This window comes from Leptonychotes weddellii, chromosome 2 (genome assembly GCF_054177405.1).
Source record: "Leptonychotes weddellii isolate Sample4059 chromosome 2, ASM5417740v2, whole genome shotgun sequence".
NCBI lineage: Eukaryota > Metazoa > Chordata > Mammalia > Carnivora > Phocidae > Leptonychotes > Leptonychotes weddellii.
Window position 1 is genome coordinate 115,448,759 of NC_138370.1, and position 19,276 is coordinate 115,468,034.

Genomic DNA, 19,276 nt, shown 5'->3' on the forward strand with positions numbered 1-19,276 from the left:
ATCTTCAAAAATAACTGAAAGAGAATCTTTAGTCTCTTGGGGAATATTCAAAAACACACAAGTCACAAGCCCTAATAACTTTCCATATATTATCCTTAATTTCATTTCATCCTTAATTTTCTCACATCTCAAATTGTTCAAATCTACTAAATTCTCCTAAAATATTATCTGGAGCACTTTTCTTTATCCCTGCTCCTCATTTCTTTTTTATTTAGATTTGTACTTGGGCAAAGAGAATCTTTCCTGTTTAATAAGGGGAGGGGGAGGGAACAACTGAGCAATAGAACACCAGCTTCTCTTTAGAAGATGGAGGCAGGGAGTGTTATGGACAATTGCCCAAGGACATATATATATGTTTGTTTGGATATGACATTACTTTCTTGAGATTATTGGTCAATTCCTCTTTTATATTATCATGTGGAAGACATCTTTATCTGAATGTACCCTTCCACTGCAGGTGATTACCTCGCCTCTTTAAAACAAAACACAACAAAACAAAACACTATTCTGAACATGTAGCCCTTTCAGCCATACCTATAATGCAAGTATATTTTACAGCCCTATTGGTTTGTTGAATGGAAAAATCTTGGGCTCAGTACTTTTTCTCTCTTTGTAGTTTGTTCGTGGTTAGAGTCTATGTACTTCATGTTTTATACATTACCAACAGTTGTGTGATGAAGATCCAAGGAAAGCCTCTCTCAAAATAGTTTTGTTGCAAAGAGAAAATAGCATTTATGCACTTTGGCAGGAACTGTACTCTTGAACCATGTTCAGTTTTGAAACTTGACTGGAAAAATCCATTGCATGGAGAAGCCACCACACACGATCCTGAGCTGAGTCTATTGTTAGAAGAAGAAAGAGGCACCAACAGGGCATAGAGCTCTGAGGACCTCTGAGAGCTTGTGCATACTGTGTCTGGCAGGGGACCTCCCCTCAGCAATACATACATTCAAGAAGAGGCAAAGCAGGAAACCTGCCCTTGGCCAAGTGTCTTTACATAACCAGAATTTGGCTTTGTGTTAGCTTATTTACATGACAGTTTCACAAATTAAAAACAAAAAACAAAACAGAAAAACACTTTATTTTACTCACTACATCATAATATTCCTATAATTTCGGAATCCTTTATAGTTTTGGGTAGAGTGTTCTGCCTTAGGTCCTGAAGGCGGTGCCTAATCACCCAGTCCCCTCACCTTTAAGTAGTCAGTGTTTCTGTGTTCTCACTGGTGTCATGGGATAGGGTGGGGTCTCATTTTGCTTAGTTATTTTGGTAAAGACTACTCAGCCAGCCACGTTTGAATCACAGTAGCTGGTTTAAAGCCTTTTGCCTCAGTAGCAACTGACAGGTGTTAAAGGAATGTTTGGCCGCATCACTAGTTACTTCTCAATAATTCAGTATTGTGTTAAGTTGCCCCACCCCAACTGGGAGATTTTTTCTGTTTTCATACCCAGTTACCTCTGTAGTATGTGAGGCTGCCCCAGCATATCAGGGCTAGAATGAATATTTATGTTTGTCATGATTCAGGCTACAGGAGGTTCTAAGTGCAGTAAAGAAGGGCCACTATAGTTGTAAGGTGCCTTATGGGCCAACAGTCTCCAACAGAGGGCAAGAGCTGTTTCTGAAAGTCTTATCCAAAGCCTTCCTATGACAGCCATTTTTGAGGGACGCCTGTCCTCACAGTCCTGAGTCACTTTATTGAGTAACTCTTTTAGTTTCTTACAACAATTTTTGCTTTTAGAGTGTAAGACAGGATGAATTCTAGGGCGCCTTGTCTCGTGGCACCAGAAATTGGTAGCTCTTCTTTCATTCAATCCATTGCCAGCCAGTGGAGCTCCTTAGCCCCTTCTCTATCTACCCATGGTGATATATTTTCCAAGAGATTTATTTTTCTTTCCATGTCACTTGGCCTAAAGTAGAGCTACCCTAGGTTATCATGATAGATCTCCCCTATCAGGAGATCTTACTCCTTTTCATCAGGAAGAAGAGGTCAGGGAATCTATCTGAGACCCTCCTTCCTGGAAGGCACCTGGATTTGTGAAAAATTTCTCCTTTTCCATCTCTGAAATCTTTATAGCAAGAGGAATGCTGACTCCATAAGTCAGACTGAAGGCCCTGTCATATCATGTCTCCCAAGTGGCCCTCAGGGGTTTATGGTGACCCACCTCTATAGACAACTGGCAGAGTCTTTGACCTGAGGGGGGAAAGTATCATTTAAATACAAGGCACACAGCTATATATAAAGGTATTTTATGATGCTTCACAAAAAAACAAAAGGTAGATTTGATCTAAATCTGTCTTTATGCTAAGAACTAGTACTATGGTCTATTGAGAGGTATTAAAGACTCTTCTTCAGGAGGGTCCAAAAATGGAACAAAATCTTATCAGTGGGGGATAGTTTTGGTAGGGTTCTGTTATAGGGAAAGTGAATGGGAGAAACAGCTTCTGGGTCTTTGTAATCAAATATCTTGTTTGCTTTTTAAAGACTAGCTGTTAGTTGCTTAGACTTGGTTCTGAATCAGGTTTGGGAAGTGAGCTCTCAGTTTGGATTCTGCTGCCTTATCTGGTCAGCAGTAAATATCAGCATATAAATGAATCCTTCATAAGTCTGTGGGGAAATTTTAACTTCTGCACCACCGCAATTACCCATAATTTATATGAGGTTCTGATCATCACCCAAATCAATGAATAGCAAGGTACTCCCACATGCTGTAAGAATTTAGTTATATTTGAGTTATTACACAAAGTTTATCATTTGTTTTTATTCTGCAGCCTCCACCTCAGATTTATGACAAACAGTTGGATGAAAGAGAACACACCATTGAAGAATGGAAAGGTGACTCTACCACTTAAATGTACATTTTGCTTTATTGAAACTCAGAAATTATCTTTGAGGCGTCTCCCTTTAAAACAATTTAGTAACAGATGATTTTATAATCATTTTCCTCACACCATTTTCAAAGCTCTCAAACTTTATATTTTCATACTAATAACAATACTGCACTTACTCAAGAATGTAAGGAATTAATTACTAACACTTTTTAAAAAGGTACCGATTGTCAAAGTATTTGTCGTGGTGAAGGGGAAGCTTCAATTCAAAATTTCAGAATGACACATTCCATGTTTGTACATAAAATTATCGCATAAAACAAACAAAATTATGTCTAAGATGGCCTTAGATATTAAAAAATAAAAGATAGGTAATATATGAATTCATTCACTTCACTTATAGGGCTTGAAAGTTTAAATAGAAAATATATGTATCTAAATGGCTTATTTATCCTTCAAAATAAGAAAATAATGAATAAATACATTAGTTCATTTTTTTCACCAGAACTCTTCCAAGCACATAATACATGGTCAAGATTATACTCAGGGTGAAATAAACCAGAAACTATGAAGAATTATTAAACTAATATAAATAACTACAGAGTAGAATAAATATGAAAAATTAAATGCAGATCATAACAAACCATTAGGTTAAAATGAAGAAGAACATAAATGGAAGTTCTGAAGGGGAGAAATATTTTAGCTGCTTTGAAGGAGTTAATCACTATAAGTTGGGGGAGCAGGAAAATACCAGTATAGGGACATATGGGGAAAACAAAGGGTAGGAATGAGCAAGAAGTGTTATAAAAATAGCAAAGAGATTTCTCTAGTCAAGGGGTCCTGTTGGAGAAGAGTGGACCAAGTAAACAAAGATGCTAAATGATAGACAGAAGACTTGATTTGATCTAATAAGGACCAGAAGTTACTCTTAAGAGTTTGTGTGTAGGTAGGTATTAGGATATAAATATCATTTGAGGATGAACATGGACTAAATTGGAAACTGGAAAGAGATATACTTGTAAAGACAATGATTATATAAATTGCAACCTGTCACAAAGCAAGAATAAGTAGCACTGATTTTTAGTTAAAAGGGGAAAATTAAAAGAAAGAATATATACATGTTTAACTCTAGCAAAGAAAAGGCCAGAAATGGATGCCAGTTTGGGAATAAATATAATAATTGTTATAATGTTGGGTTTTAGGCAAGTTTAGTTTTACAAATCCAAGATTTGAGTCTAGCAAAAAATGAAGAAAGCGTTGGAAAATTGTTGAGAAGTAATAGTTTATAGTCAGGAGGGTGTGTGCCTCTCTTAGGGAGTGAATATAGAAGAAACCTGGATGCTCAAAACTGAGCCCTTAAAGTTCTTAAAGAGATAAAGTTAGATGGCATCAGAAATCCCCCAAAGAATTCTGAACCAAGTAAAATGTGTATTCTTCACACATTTGTTTTGTCAAATGCTTTATGGAGCACTTACTTTTGCCAGGTTCAGTGCTGTTGCAAGAAAATGTAGAAATAGAGGAGTAAAGGAATCCCAATTGATTTGTAGTTTACTCAATTCCATCAAAATGTTATTATTTGTCATTAACTAGTAAGTTTTCTCTGCATATTAAGGAGAAATTTGTTTTTTATGACACTGATATTTGTTTCTTACAGAACTTATCTACAAAGAAGTAATGAATTCTGAAGAAAAGACTAAAAACGGTGTTGTAAAAGGACAACCTTCTCCTTCAGGTACTCACTCTCAGTGAATAACTAATAAACCACTATTTGTGTATTTTTTTTTTTTTTTGGCCTTGAGGAGGGATTGCAGCCAATAACATTGCTAATAGAGCACATGAACTAATATCACATGATTATTTCTCTCTAGTGATTTTCATTCTATTCCTTTTGATATTTAGTGTGGTATTCATTCTGATTATTCTGATTATGAGGACCAGCACAAGAGTTCTTTCAGAGTTATTTTAAGATAATAGTGAATCTTTAAGAAATGTTAACAGGGGCTGGTTAAAGGATAACTGCTTCTCATCAAAACACAGCCATTATGCTCTCTGACCACCACGTCAATGTAGAGGTCAGGAATCCCTCCAGCCAAAACCTCTTTACTCAGTCACTCCAGTGTTGGAACTCTTCCCAAGGTTGGTGTGACAGTAGTTAAAGCATCTGCTAAGATGGGTTCTGATTAAAGTCAGCATGGAAAATCTCTCAGTTTGCCATCTACAGAATCAAACACATATGTGTACATATACTGTACATATTTTGCTGATCCTAGTAATGTGCTTTAGGATTACTTAAGATAATTTACTTACACTCAGTGCTAATATATTTTTCCTAAGACCTATGTTCTGAATGTAAAGAAAATATATAAAGAGTTTTAGAAAATGTGATGGCTTATCTCTAGCTTTAAACTACGCTCAACTCACGCTGGCAAGAATGTAGGCTGCAAATGATTAGTTGTTTAGAGGAAAATGAATTGGTGCCCTACCTTTGATAAACAGTTTTTTCCTCATGCACTTTAAATTGTTTCAGGAAGGGCACCTGGGTGGCTCAGTCGGTTAAGCATCTGCCCTTGGCTTGGGTCATGATCTCAGGGTCCTGAGATCAAGGCCCATATTGGGTTCCCTGCTCAGTGGAGAGCCTGCTTCTCCCTCCCTCTGCCACTCCCCCTGCTTATGCTTGCTCTCCCCCTGCCCTCTGTGTCAAATAAATGAATAAAATATTTAAGGAAGAAAGGAAGGAAGGAAGGAAGGAAGGAAGTAAGGAAGGAAGGAAGGAAGGAAGGAAGGAAGGAAAGAAGAAATTGTAAACAAAAAATAAAAAATAAAAAAATTGTTTCAGGAAAAAAGATGTAGGATGAATTAATCAATTCTCCATACTGATACTACTTTTTGAACAACTGGTTTGCACTCAAATCACTATGATGCCCAAACAGATACAATTCAGTTATAACATGTTTTTTCTCATTCTAGTGATGTCCAATTCTATCCCAAGTCTTTCCTTTCCTCAAAGGAAGACTCTGCTCATTCATTTTGGCATCCAGATTGATACAGGTCTGTAGAAGTGGTCCCGAACTTACCTGCATGTTCTGTCTGCTGCTGATTAAGGAACCCAAAGACCAAATCTAACAGCCTCAAGATGCCACCTGCTAAGGCAGAAAGACTCCTTGTTTTAAGAATTTCCATAATGGCCAGAGCATGTTTTTCTGTAATCATTAAGAAGTCAAAATACCAGGATCCAATAAAGGTGACCTAGGAGCTCAGGGTAGGACTAGACCAAATTTTTTTCAGGGCCTCTTCTATTCATCTTTAATTCAAGGTATCATTTATTCATCTTCTTTCCTTTTTTCAAAGATCTTGGGATCATGCCACCCACTTCAGGACATCCCATCTGCTTGTTTCCTCTTCCATTTTCCCCTCAGCCCTAACCAAGTCTCCACAACAGTTCATCTGTGATGACATAAAATCCACAATTTTCTTTTCAATACTTTCACAACACTTCCACAAAAATCTTATTCTCATGATGCATTTTATGCCAACTGTACAGTTCAGGGAAGGCAAAAAGGGACTGAGGATGGTACAAGTGAGATGAATTAATCATTAAAGGGATGGGATGAGTGGTCTGCCATACAAAGAAATGTTTAAATATTTGGTAAGGGAATGCAGTTTGTATATAATCAAGGCATAATTCTTTAATCACTAAAACCATAATTCGTATGCAAGAAGACGATGAGTACGTGTAGAAGTTACTTTTATCTCATTAATGAGAGAAATGCTAAACGGCAAAGGTAGTTCAATGAAGATATGAGAAATTAGGATTTATGTAGTCTGTGGGAAAAAAGAATACTGAAATAAGATCACCAAATTAAACCAAAACTTGCAAATGTCCTATCTTTGTGGTCATTTTTCTACCAGGCAGAAAAAAATGATACTTTATTAGTTTTATACAAGTTTACAGTGTTGTAAAATATCTAGCTCCTAATCAATTATGAATATTAAGTCAAACAAAGTTATGTTCCACAAAACAGTCAGATGACCCTTGCGTGGGCTTTTTACAAAAGGCTCAGGTGTCATATTAAAAGGTTGCATAGTCATTTTTTTTGCCCTAATCCCACGTGTTGGCTAATATTCTGAATAGTATCTAAAGTTACTCACATATACAACTGTGTGCTCTGAATAGACAGACCAAAGTCTTGACCAAGTAAACCCTTTAAGTTTGTAAGAAATACATTTAAGGTGAATAAAACCAAAGACTAGTTTATATAACAGTTTGCTATTTCTGGAGGGGATGGAAAATAAAGCCATTCCACTAAATTATTTAATGATAAATATAACCTAGTCTTAGAGAATTAGAATACTGGGCCAGGATGTAGGAAATTGCTGCCAATTCAGATTCAATTTATTTAAAATCAAACACATCACTGTTTAGATTCAGCCCCTCCCCAGGAGTAAATTTTTCTCTCAATTTTCCCATTTCTACTGATGGCAGCTCTATTTTCTCAAGCCTCCCGTTCTGAAACCCCTGACTGACCTTTTACTCCATACTTACATTATCATTGACAGTCACTTTCTACATCCTAAAAAATCTGCTTGCTCGATGTCTTACATCTAATTTCTACCAACCCTTCTCATTAACACCACTGTGATTAAAGTTTTCCCGAAGTAATCTTCGTGACTTTAGTCCCTACCTAAATTGATCTTTCAAGACTATAGGTTTAGAAAAGCCACTGATAAGCGCTCTCCAGTGGCTTTGCCTCACGTACAGTTTAAGCCTACTAACCTTTTCCTGACATTGATGGCCCTGGTTTTTCCACCTTTCACATTATACCTATTGTAGGGTCCTATGTTACCACTATTTTACTTGATTGGACCCCCGCCTTTTAGAATGCTGCCTGTTCTAAATTGTTCTCTTATTAAATAATACCATTTCCCCAAATATTTTTCTTATCTGTCCTAGAAGACTTTTCGTATCTTCTCAAAGAATAAGATATTTCCTTCTTATGGGTCCTTCTAATCCCTATATTTAATTTATTTTTTTATCTTTTTTTTATTATGTTATGTTAGTCACCATACAGTACATCATTAGTTTTTGATGTAGTGTTCCATGATTCATTGTTTGCCTATAACACCCAGTGCTCCATGCAGAACGTGCCCTCTTTAATACCCATCACCAGGCTAACCCATCCCCCCAACCCCCTCCCCTCTAGAACCCTCAGTTTGTTTCTCAGAGTCCATATATTTTACATAGTGTTTTATAACATCTTATTGATTGTAAATTCAATACAGAAGAAAGACTGTATGTATCCATCCTTGTGTACCATGCAGTGCCTAAGTGTTGTGCCTTGCATACAATAGTAGCTTGATAATTAATTTGAAAATTGCTGCTCAGGTCCTCCCTTATCATGTTCCTTGGTGCTATTCCAAAGATGGAATTCAAGACAGGATCATAGCTTTAATACAGTATGCCATTCAGTATGTTCTTATGCCAGGAAATATTTATTCACCCTATTAATTGCCATAAAGAGGCATGAGCCAAGTATCGAGTATATGCATTGCTGTTATTGGTTTGGCATTTGCTCATGCTTCAGATAAAGGTTTGCTTTCAGATGGTTATTTGGTTATTTATTTATTCTGGAAAATACATATTCCTAAATTTTTCGTGGGCTTCTTTATTGTGTTAATGATTACCATACCACTGAATATATGCCACGGAGGCCCTACATACATGTGAGAAGGCCGAGCCATTTTTTTAGCCATTTTAACTACCTGTAACAGTCATGAATTATCTACCTTGTCCACATGCCCTAAGCTATGGTCGACTGGCTTAACCAATTTATAGTTAAAATGATGTGGATTCAATCTTCCACTACATGATTTTAAAGGAGAATATTCATGGCTTAATTTTGAGAAATCATATGTATACTATATATTACATGATATAATTATGTATGATGTGTTTGTATGCATCATGTAGAAGCATAAGACAGCCCTGTGCCGGGGCTGACTACTAGCTCATGAGAGCCACTTGTCTATATCTCTCCCAACTATGAGTTTACTGACCTTGTGTTAGTAGCTTGGAATCCACCAGGCAGGATTTAAGATGTGGAAATTAGCTGACTCTACAAATCAGGGAAATTTTTTCTCCCTGGAAAGCCAGTTGTTGAATTTTTATGGGCATACCACTGTGTGCACGTGTGCGTGTGCATGTGATATGTATATATGCCCTAGACTGTGCTGGAAAAAAAGTAATTACTAAGAGAACTTGACAAGTCAGCTTTTTGCATTCTCCATTGTATTCACCTTTTTTCATTACTGTTTGCATATCATATTTTACTTTATAAAGTGCTAGGATGAAGTAATATTACAACATAAACTCCCTTACTATTAAGTCATGGCAGTGCTGGGAACCTGACAGCAAGAGAATAAGTTAATGCAGTTTCTTAGTGACAAAATTATTCTAATACTCAAACTCATGTTTTATTGATACCTTTAAAATATAAATAGGAAGTTAAATGTGTATTTGCAGAACAATATATAGGCTTGAAATTTATCGATAGAATTGTTTTATATCAATAAGAAATAAATCTAAACTTCAGATATGTTTCTAAATAAATAATTGTACTCCCTTCTGCTATCTGATTTCACTTGCATAGTGATTTATTTTCAAGAATAGCATGGCTGCTTGCTTTCTGAATTGATTTGTAAAGACTGCTAAGCGAAAAGCTGTCCAAGTATAGAAATTAATTTTCTTCTAAAGCATTTGTTCTAAAATATTAGAGCTAGAACAAATACAGGATTTCATCTAATCCAAAATTTCTCAGTCTGTTCACCACCCCCATTCCACCCAAGAAGTAAGCCTCCCATAAGTAACAATGACTCACCAAAATAAAGATGCTTAGCATCAGGATAGAGATTTTTCTCTAAATGACAGATAAAATTTCCCAGGTGAGTTTAATATACAACACCCCCCACTACTACTACCACTCACCATATTCCACACACTTATGGCAGTGTGTCATTCCAAATTAGAGTCACTGATCTAGTCCATTAGTTACTATTTTTTATTTAAAAATCTCAGCCCCAAACAAGTTGAGACTCAAGATGATGCATAAAAAGAAGGGAATATATCTCAGTGATTTTTTTATTCTAGTATTTCTTCTAATTCTCTGTGTCCACTTTTTGTATGTGGATGGGTCAGGAAAATAATTTCCTTGAAAAAGCAGAACATTTTGGGATGCCTGGGTAGCTCAGTCGGTTAAGCATCTGCCTTCGGCTCAGGTCCTGATTCTGGGTACTGGGATCAAGTCCATAATCAGGCTTCTTTCTCAGCGGGGAGCCTGCTTCTCCCTCTGCCTGCCACTCCCCCTGCTTGTGCTCTTTCCTTCTCTCTCTCTCTGGCAAATAAATACAATCTTTTTTTAAAAAGCAGAACATTTTCTCTGAAATAATGAATATCTTTTGGCTACATATGTATAGTTTTAGAAATTTTCATTAGCATAACTTCTTTTCATGAAACCTATTTTTTTTTTTTTTTGGTCACATAGAATTGAAAGTAGCTACTGTTCCTCATTTGCAACCCTATTACTATTTTCAGTTACTTTTAATGGCATTTTTAGCGACAAAAATTTTAATGCTTTATTGATGGCAAACTTTAAAAAATGCATTTCTCTACTGGTTTCTGTGAAAAAAATACAGAAGAAAGGGATATTTATCACACTGCCAGGGTATCCTGGGTAGGTGGACATTATAATCAAATTCAAGTCAGTTCAATTCAATTTAAGGGATTTTTCACAAACTGTTTGGCAGTAAATTAACAATTTGAAGCCAAGGCCCATGTCTTGACTCTTCTATTTGTGTTTGGTTTTATGGTTTACAAAGTTTATTTATTACCCACAAAAAAAGAGACCTGAAAGGATTATCCAATAAAGCTAGAAGTGGCTGCAGTCAAGAGGGTATTTATTATAGTGCAATAGAAGAAGTCATACAGAAGCAAAGTATTTTGTTTAATAGTGAAGGACTGGTTGATGTTTAACAACCATCTTTTTTTTAAAGGACTGATTAATGGCATTTACTAATTTCTGTGGTGTAATTATTCTTACTGTGACCAATTTCAATTTCTTACTGTGACCACTGCTGTGGACATCAGTGAAGGCAGAGTTGGAAAGAGATGCTGATGCTAATACTTGGCTCTCAGAAGCCACTGAATTCAGCTCTAGCACACTGCTAGACAGTAAACGTGATTGTTCCGTCACAGCACTATTCAGAGAGTACCCACTCTCATACAACATGCAGATGTAATGGGAATTTATAAGCGAAACAATAGAAGAAAGGACCTCTCTTAATGAATTTGTGCTATAAAAATTAGGAACAATAGTCTTTGAAACCATAGAAATACAGTTGATAAAGATTTTGAACTTTGAATAACTGAATACTAACTATAATTTGCATTCAGCATTGATACAATAAAGGGCAGGGCCATTCATTATAGAAGATAGCCAGCTGATGAACAAAGGGAGAAGAAAGACATCTATAACAAAATGATTGCCCTTAGCCAAAAATAGGTTAACACTTTCACTAGTTTCATAGAAGGGAGAAATTTGCTTTCCCTCACAAAACCTATCTGGAGGAGTACCAACAAAAGAGACTCCGTGCTTTGTTAAATTGGGTACTTATCCTGTGCTGAACAGTAGAGATTGAGAAAGATAGGAGAAATGAAGAAGTATGATGAAAGAAGTAAAAAGAAGCAAGGGAAACAAACATGAGGTAATCATGTAGCAAAACTATGTGTAATAGTGAGAGGATTTATATGGAATAACACCTAGAATGTTTCACAAATATGTTGACAATATGCCACTTATTAAAATAGGTGCAGTGGGAGTGGGTGTATTTTAAAAGGATAATCTGCAGTATGATCCCTTCTATATGAAGAGTTTATTAAACACTACTTTCAGTTTTGCTGCTTTCATTCAGTATAATTTATAGATGTATATTTGTTTTTCTGGGGAAATTTCCTCAATGTTCTTTGTGTCATTTCTTTGGCTGCCATTTTGTAGGTTTCTGTTTATTTGTAAAAATCAAATTGCATTCTTAAAAGGGAGCCTTATCTCAGCTAGGTTCTATCTCACCCTTATTTGAGTCAATACTCAACTTTTAACTGTGACAATCAGAACATGTCTACATAACCAGCTTCAGCCAGAAAAAGAGAAAAACCCTAGCTCAAGAGAAGACCAGGACTATTATGTAGAGATACTTTTAAATACTTATGTATTTATTAAGATTTGTATTATGCCAAACTTTATTTTAAAACTTTCAAACTGGTTATTTTGTCACAATTTAAATAAACCATGCTAATAAAAATCTTCCTTGTTAACGTGGGCAGTTGGATTAATTATAACACTCATCAGATGTATATGTCATCATTTGACCCATTTGGTCTCTGATCCATTGACACTGAGATTTCCTATTTATTCAATCAGTTGTATTTCTATATACTAGCAATGAACAAAAAACAATTCCATTTACAATAACATCAAAAAGAATAAAATACAAACAAATTTAACAAAAGAAGTGCAAACTTTCTACTCTGAAAACCACAAAACATTGTTGAAAGAAATTAAAGACCTAAATAATGAAAAGACATTCCATTCATTCACTGATTAGATTTAATATTGTTATGCTGACAATACTCTCCAAATTGATCTACAGATTAAACACAATACCAAGCACAGTCACAGCTGCCTTTTTCTTTGCGGAAATCGACAGTCTGTTCTTAAAATTCTCATGGAAATACAGGGGATACAGAATAGCCAAAACAATCTTGAAAAAAAAACCCACAAAGTTGGAGGATTCACACTTCCTGATTTCAAAATTTACCACAAAGCTGCAATGCTCACAACAGTGTGGTATTCACTTGCACATATAGATCAGTGAAATAAAATTGAGAGTCCCGAAATAAACCCTTATGTTTATGGTCTATTGATTTGTAGCAAGGATTTCAAGACAACTCCATGGACAAAGAATTGTCTTTTCAGTGAACGGTGCTAGGACAGTTAGATATCCACATGCAAAAGAATGAAGGTGGACTCCTACCTCATATAGTACATAAGAATGGATTCAAAATGGATTATAGACTTAAATGTAAAAGCTAAAATTTTAAAACACTTATAGGAAAACGTAGGAGTAAATTTTCATAATCTTGGCTTAGGAAATGGTTTCTTAGATATGACACTAAAATCACAGTGGCAAAGGGAAAAAATGGATAAATTCAACTTCAACAAGATTAAAAATACATGTGCTTCAAAAGACAACATCAAGAAAGTGAAAAGACAATCCATAGGATAGGAGGAAAACATTTGCAAATCTTATATAGTAAGAGACTTTTATCTTGAATACATAAAGAACTCTTACTATTCAATAATAAAAAGAAAATAACACAATTAAAAATGGACACAGGATCTGAATTGACATTTTCCAAAGAAGATATGGCCAACAAGCACATGAAAATGGGCAACAAGCCCATGAAAATACACCCAACACCATTAGCCATTAGGCAAATACAAATCAAACCACAATGAAATAGCATTTGACATACACTAGGATGGCTACAATAAAAAAGATAATGAGGAGAACTGGAGAGGATAAGAGCAAATTGGAGCCCTCATACAGTGCTGGTAGGAATGTAAACTGGTGTAGCCACTTTGAAAAACAGTTTATTAATTCCTCAAATATTAAATATAGAACTACTCTATGATCTGTCAACTCCACTCTTTAGGTATTTACCCAAGTGAAATAAAAACTTGTACATGAAAGTTCAAAACAACATTATTCATAATAGCCAAAAGTAGGAACAGCCTAAATGTCTATCAAATGCCCATCAACTAATAAATAGGTAAACAAAAGTGATATACCTATCTAATGGAATATTATTCAGTAGTAAAAAGGAATAAAGTATTGCTACAGGCTACAGTATGAATGAACCTTGAAAACATTATGCTATGTGAAAGAAGCCAGTCACAAAAGATCATGTATGATTCCATTTATATAATATGTCCAGAAGAGGCAGCTTCATAGAACAGAAAGTGGGTTAGTCATTGCCTGTGGCTGATGAGTAAGTAAAAAATAGAATACTGTTGGGGTGATGAAAATATCACAAAATTGATTGTGATGATGGTTACACAACTTTGTGAATATCCTAAAAACGATTGAATTATACAAATTAAATTTGTGAATTACATCTCAATAAAGCTGTTACAAAAAAGTATATAGGCAATATTTCATATTTTAAGTCTAAATCTGAATGATGGTATCATAGTTTTAAAGTCATGCAGAAAAGGGATATGTCATCCAGCAGATGAAGGGATATATGAACAAAGCCATCTCACTCTGTTAGCCCATAATTGTTTGAGTCTTTATTAGAGTTCTGTGTCTAGTTTTAATCTCCACCCTTTAATAAGGATGTAGAAAATTGGAAGATTCTGAGCAGTCAATCATAGTGATGCTAAATTATTATTGACCAAAGTTTATGAAAACACATAAGGATGTTGGTATTGGTATAATTTAATCCAAATTGTGGTGGGGAGGACAGAGCTGCCAGGCACTTGGGCTATGTAAGGAAGTCAAAGGTTGTCTGCTAGTATATGAAGTTTACTAGTATATGTCAGGAGAAGAAATGAACTAGCTCTGCACACATACATTGTACATACATACAGTTAAGTAAAGTTGGAATAAATTGAAGCCAGGGAACTTTCCATTGCACATTATTCTGATAATGAGACTATTTACAGGAAGATGATAACAAAAAGCTTTAAAAGTCTGGAGACAGGGGTGCCTGGGTGGCTCAGTTGTTAAGCATCTGCCTTCGGCTCAGATCATGATCCCGGGGTCCTGGGATGGAGCCCCGCGTCGGGCTCCCTGCTTGGCAGGAAGCCTGCTTTTCCCTCTCCCACTCCCCCTGCTTGTGTTCTCTCTCTCGCTGTGTCTCTCTCTGTCAAATAAATAAACAAATAAAATCTTCAAAAAAAAAAGTCTAGAGACATTTAAGATTAGGAGATATTCATACTTTTAAGTATTTAAAGGACATGAAAAATGCATAAGCTTTTTTTGTATATAAAAATAACAGCATACAAAAGCATATATATTAAATGATCACAATTAGAAAAACTCCATAGCAAAAACACTAGCGAGAAATATACCCAAAATTTAACAGTTATTATTTATTTGAGGATCAGTGCCTATTATCTTTTCTCGGTATTCTTTCACATTCCCCATAATTCACATAAATATGTTTATAATCAACAAATAAAATTTTAAAATACTTATGAAATACATATGATCTTTCTTAGCTTATGTGTATGGGTCCTCTCCACATATTGTCACATTTTAATCACGTTTTTTCCATAGAGAAGAGATGTGTACCCCACGAGGGAAGAGATTATTTTAACCTTTCCACTTCATAGATCTTTAATTTTTTTCTTTAAATTTGAGTAGAGTTGACACACAATGTTACATTAGTTTCAGGTGCACAAGAGTCCACTTCTCTGTACTTTATACTGTGTTCACCACAGTGTTGTTGCCCGTATGTCACCTTACATTATTACAGTATTATTGAGTATCTTCCCTATGCTGTGCCTTTTATTCTTGTGACTTACTCATTTCATAACTAGAAGCCTGTATCTCCCACTCTCCTTTACGCATTTTGCTCATCCTCCCACCCTTCTGCCCTCTGGCAAGCATCAGTTTGTTCTCTGTGTTTATAGGTCTGATTTTGCTTTTTGTTTGTTTGTTTATGTTCTTTTTTTTTTTTTTTTTTAGATTCCACATATGAGTGAAATCATATGGTATTTTTCTTTCTCAGTCTGCCTTATTTCACTTAGCATAATACCCTCTAGGGGTGCCTGGGTGGCTCAGTCGTTAAGCGTCTGCCTTCGGCTCAGGTCATGATCGCAGGGTCCTGGGATCGAGCCCCGCATTGGGCTCCCTGCTCTGCGGGAAGCCTGCTTCTCCCTCTCCCACTCCCCCTGCTTGTGTTCCCTCTCTCACTGTGTCTCTCTCTGTCACATAAATAAATAAAATCTTTAAAAAAAAATAATACCCTCTAAGTCTATCCATATTATTGCAAATGGCACAATCTCATCCTTTTTAATGGCTGTGTAATATTCCATTTAATATATTTTATATATATAAATACCATATCTTCCATACCATACCATATTTATATATATATAATATATATACCTACTATATATTATATATGCTATATATAATTTATATAAATACCTCATACTTCCATACCATACCATATATATATATAAATACTACTGTAAATAATATTGTAATAAACATAGGGGTGCATATATCTTTTTAAATTAGTGTTGTTTCCTTTGGGTAAATACCCAGTAATGGAATCATTGGATTATATGGTATTTCTATTTTTAATTTTTTGAGAAAACTCCATACTGTTTTCCACAGTGACTGTACCAATGTACATTCCCATCAACAGTATGTGAGGGTTCATTTTTCTCCACAATCTCATCAACACTTGTTCCTTCTTTTTTTTTTTTATGCTGGCCAATCTGACAAGTGTCAGGTCATATGTCTTTGTGGTTTTTATTTGCATTTCCCTGATGATGTGTGATGTGGAGCATCTTTTCATGGGTCTGTTGGCCATCTGTATGTCTTCTTTGGAAAAATGTCTATTCAGGTCCTCTGCCCATATTTTTAATCAGATTGTTTGTTTTTTCCGGTGTTGAGTCATACAAATTCTTCATAGATTTTTTTCTGATTTATTAGATCTTTGTGATAACACTACTGTAACTTATTTTGGATTTGTTATTTTTCACCAGATGTAGCTTGCACACTATATTTGCTCAAATGAGATAACATTTTAGTGAAAATTCTTCATCTCTGATTTTATTAGATGATTTATACTACAAATATTTTTTAATAGCAAACTATTTCACAAAGCATGCATTTTACCACCTACATTGCTTAAGTATAAAGAATATATAAAGAGAAAAAGTAAACTGTTTCCAGGGTGTTATGGTTAATTATATTTTACAGTGCCTCTGACTTATCTGTCCTTTGTAGTTCTCAAAGATATTATAACTCAGCAAGTGTTAATGAGTGATTACCATAAGCAAGTTTCTTCTCAGAGTTTCAAAATCTTTATATTCCCACAGAGCAGATAAATATTTTTTTCAAATTAATTTAATAACTCAGAATTTTTGTTTGTAGATTGGCAGGTAAGCAAGCCTGCTAAAAATTAACACACAATCAAAAAGTGTGCTCTAGCGTGGAGCCTACTTTAAAAAAGAGTGCTCTGGCTTCTTCTATCATTATTATTATTATTTGGTATTTGGTCTGTGGTAACTTTCACTGAAAGTCCTACTTAGCTTTTCTGTATGGATTTTAAGTTCGATATCACATTAATGACTATAATAATATTTACTTAACATGCGTTCATTTCTCAAGAGCTGTAGTCTCCAAGTAATTCTGATTTCTGCTCAGCCCTTATTTTTGGAATAGGACCCTTACATGTGTTTTAAAAAGCCCTGCATTAAAAACATCCAGGTTCAGATCATTACATTAAAAGTTCTTGCTCATCTTCCTACTCAATAGGATTGTGGTCTTCAACCTTTGACTACACAGTGTCTAAGAGCTTTTAAAAAATGCAAATGCCTTGGCCTCACACAGGCCAATTATATGACAATATTGGAGGTGGGAAGGGTGACTGGGGTTTTTAGTGGCATATTTTTGTTTGTTTGCTTTTGTTTTCTTTTAAGAGCCTTACAGATGGTTTCCAAGGTAGAATAACTTGTGACTAGGGACTCTGCGTTGTTATGTTTCGATTTTCACCATCTAACATAGTGCCCTGGAGTAATTGTTCTAAGAAGGCTTGTTGAATGAATGATGTACTAAACATCGCCTCCTGTATTTGCCCATGCCCGCATCCTGAGCGACATGAAGTTGAGTCGAGTTCCAGATTTAGTCATGTTGGTCTTCATTTTCTTAGCACAGGTGCAGCAGTGAACAGCAGTGAGAGTCTCCCTCCATCTTCGTCCGTCAATGACATCTCTTCCATGTCCACTGACCAGACCCTGGCATCCGACACTGACAGCAGCCTGGAAGCCTCAGCAGGACCCCTGGGTTGTTGCAGGTGACTAGCCGCCTGCCTGCGAAACCCAGCGTTCTTCAGGAGATGATGTGTTGGAACACACACACACACACACACACACACACGCAGACACGAATGCACACACACATACGCAGACACGCAACTCTAAGAAAATGGCAAGGGAGAGAATCCGAGCCTAAAATTGAAACCAATCTTTCAGCCTGCTTCTTCTCCAGAGTTCTGTATTGCAGCTAAGCTAAATGTATATTTAACTTCTAGTTGCTCTTGCTTTGGTCTTCCTCCAACGATGCTTACTACAGAAAGCAACTCAAACACAATTAGAAAAGCCTTTTCCATAAAGTGTAATTTTAATGGCTTCAAAACCAGCAACCTGTAACTGCCCTTTCAAATGGCATGACAAGGTGTGCAGTGGCCCCATCCAGCATGTGTGTGTCTCTATCTTGCATCTACCTGCTCCTTTTGGCCTAGTCAGATGGATGTAGATACAGATCCGCATGTGTCTGTATTCATACAGCACTACTTACTTAGAGATGCTACTGTCAGTGTCCTCAGGGCTCTACCAAGACATCATGCCCTGGGGTACCACATGGTCCATTTCATGTGATCTATTACTCTGACATAAACCCATCTGTAATATATTGCCAGTATATAAGCTATTTAGTCTGTTAATTGATTAAGCTGTATGTCTTATAAGAAAACATGTAAAGGGGGAAAAAAGGGGGGGAAGTGAGCTCTCTCGGACCCTTGAAGATGTAGCTTCCAAATTTGAACTGATTAAATGGCACCTGTATACCGATTTGTAGAAAGAACATATGTGATGCTTATGTACAGTGTGGGGGCGGGAGGGGGTGACAGTTTCCAGGTACTAAATGGTTTGGCCTTTAGAAGGAAGATGGGAGGAAGAGCTGACGGTCTTTTCTTTGACAGCAAGCAGGTAGGAGAGACTCGAGTGTAGCACTGCAGTGTGGAGGAAGACCCCAAGGAGAATATGACCCAGATACTAGGAGACACCGACATCCATATTTTAGAGAGTAGACCCCATTTGTCATTTACAAATTATGTGTCACAACTGGAAAGGGCATGGCACGTGGTGAGGCAGGGTTCCCGCGTCCATATCGGATGGTAAAAATCCCTCCCTGGAACAGAGTGGAATTGCCTCCAGATGATGTCCTTAACAGGAAGTGAGCCTACATAGACTATTTTCAGATTGTGGGTTGTGTTTTCCATAAGTGTCCCACTTCCCAGGTTTATACCCTGCACGGTTTTAAGAAATAATTACTTTCTTCTTCTGGAATAAAAAATATATATATATTAATTTCTTA

The 19,276-nt window shown here is 36.1% G+C and overlaps 1 protein-coding gene across 1 annotated transcript in view; it reads left to right on the plus strand.

Moving 5' to 3' along the window:
* MAPK10 (mitogen-activated protein kinase 10) overlaps positions 1–18,750 on the plus strand; it is a 263,310-nt gene extending 244,560 nt beyond the window's left edge. Inside the window, exons 10-12 of the mRNA XM_081813138.1 lie at positions 2,771–2,834; positions 4,482–4,559; positions 17,837–18,750. Coding sequence (XP_081669264.1) covers positions 2,771–2,834; positions 4,482–4,559; positions 17,837–17,979 — 285 coding nt within the window. The 3' untranslated portion in view covers positions 17,980–18,750. The remainder of the gene's footprint in view (positions 1–2,770; positions 2,835–4,481; positions 4,560–17,836) is intronic.
* The last annotated feature ends 526 nt before the right edge of the window (positions 18,751–19,276 follow it).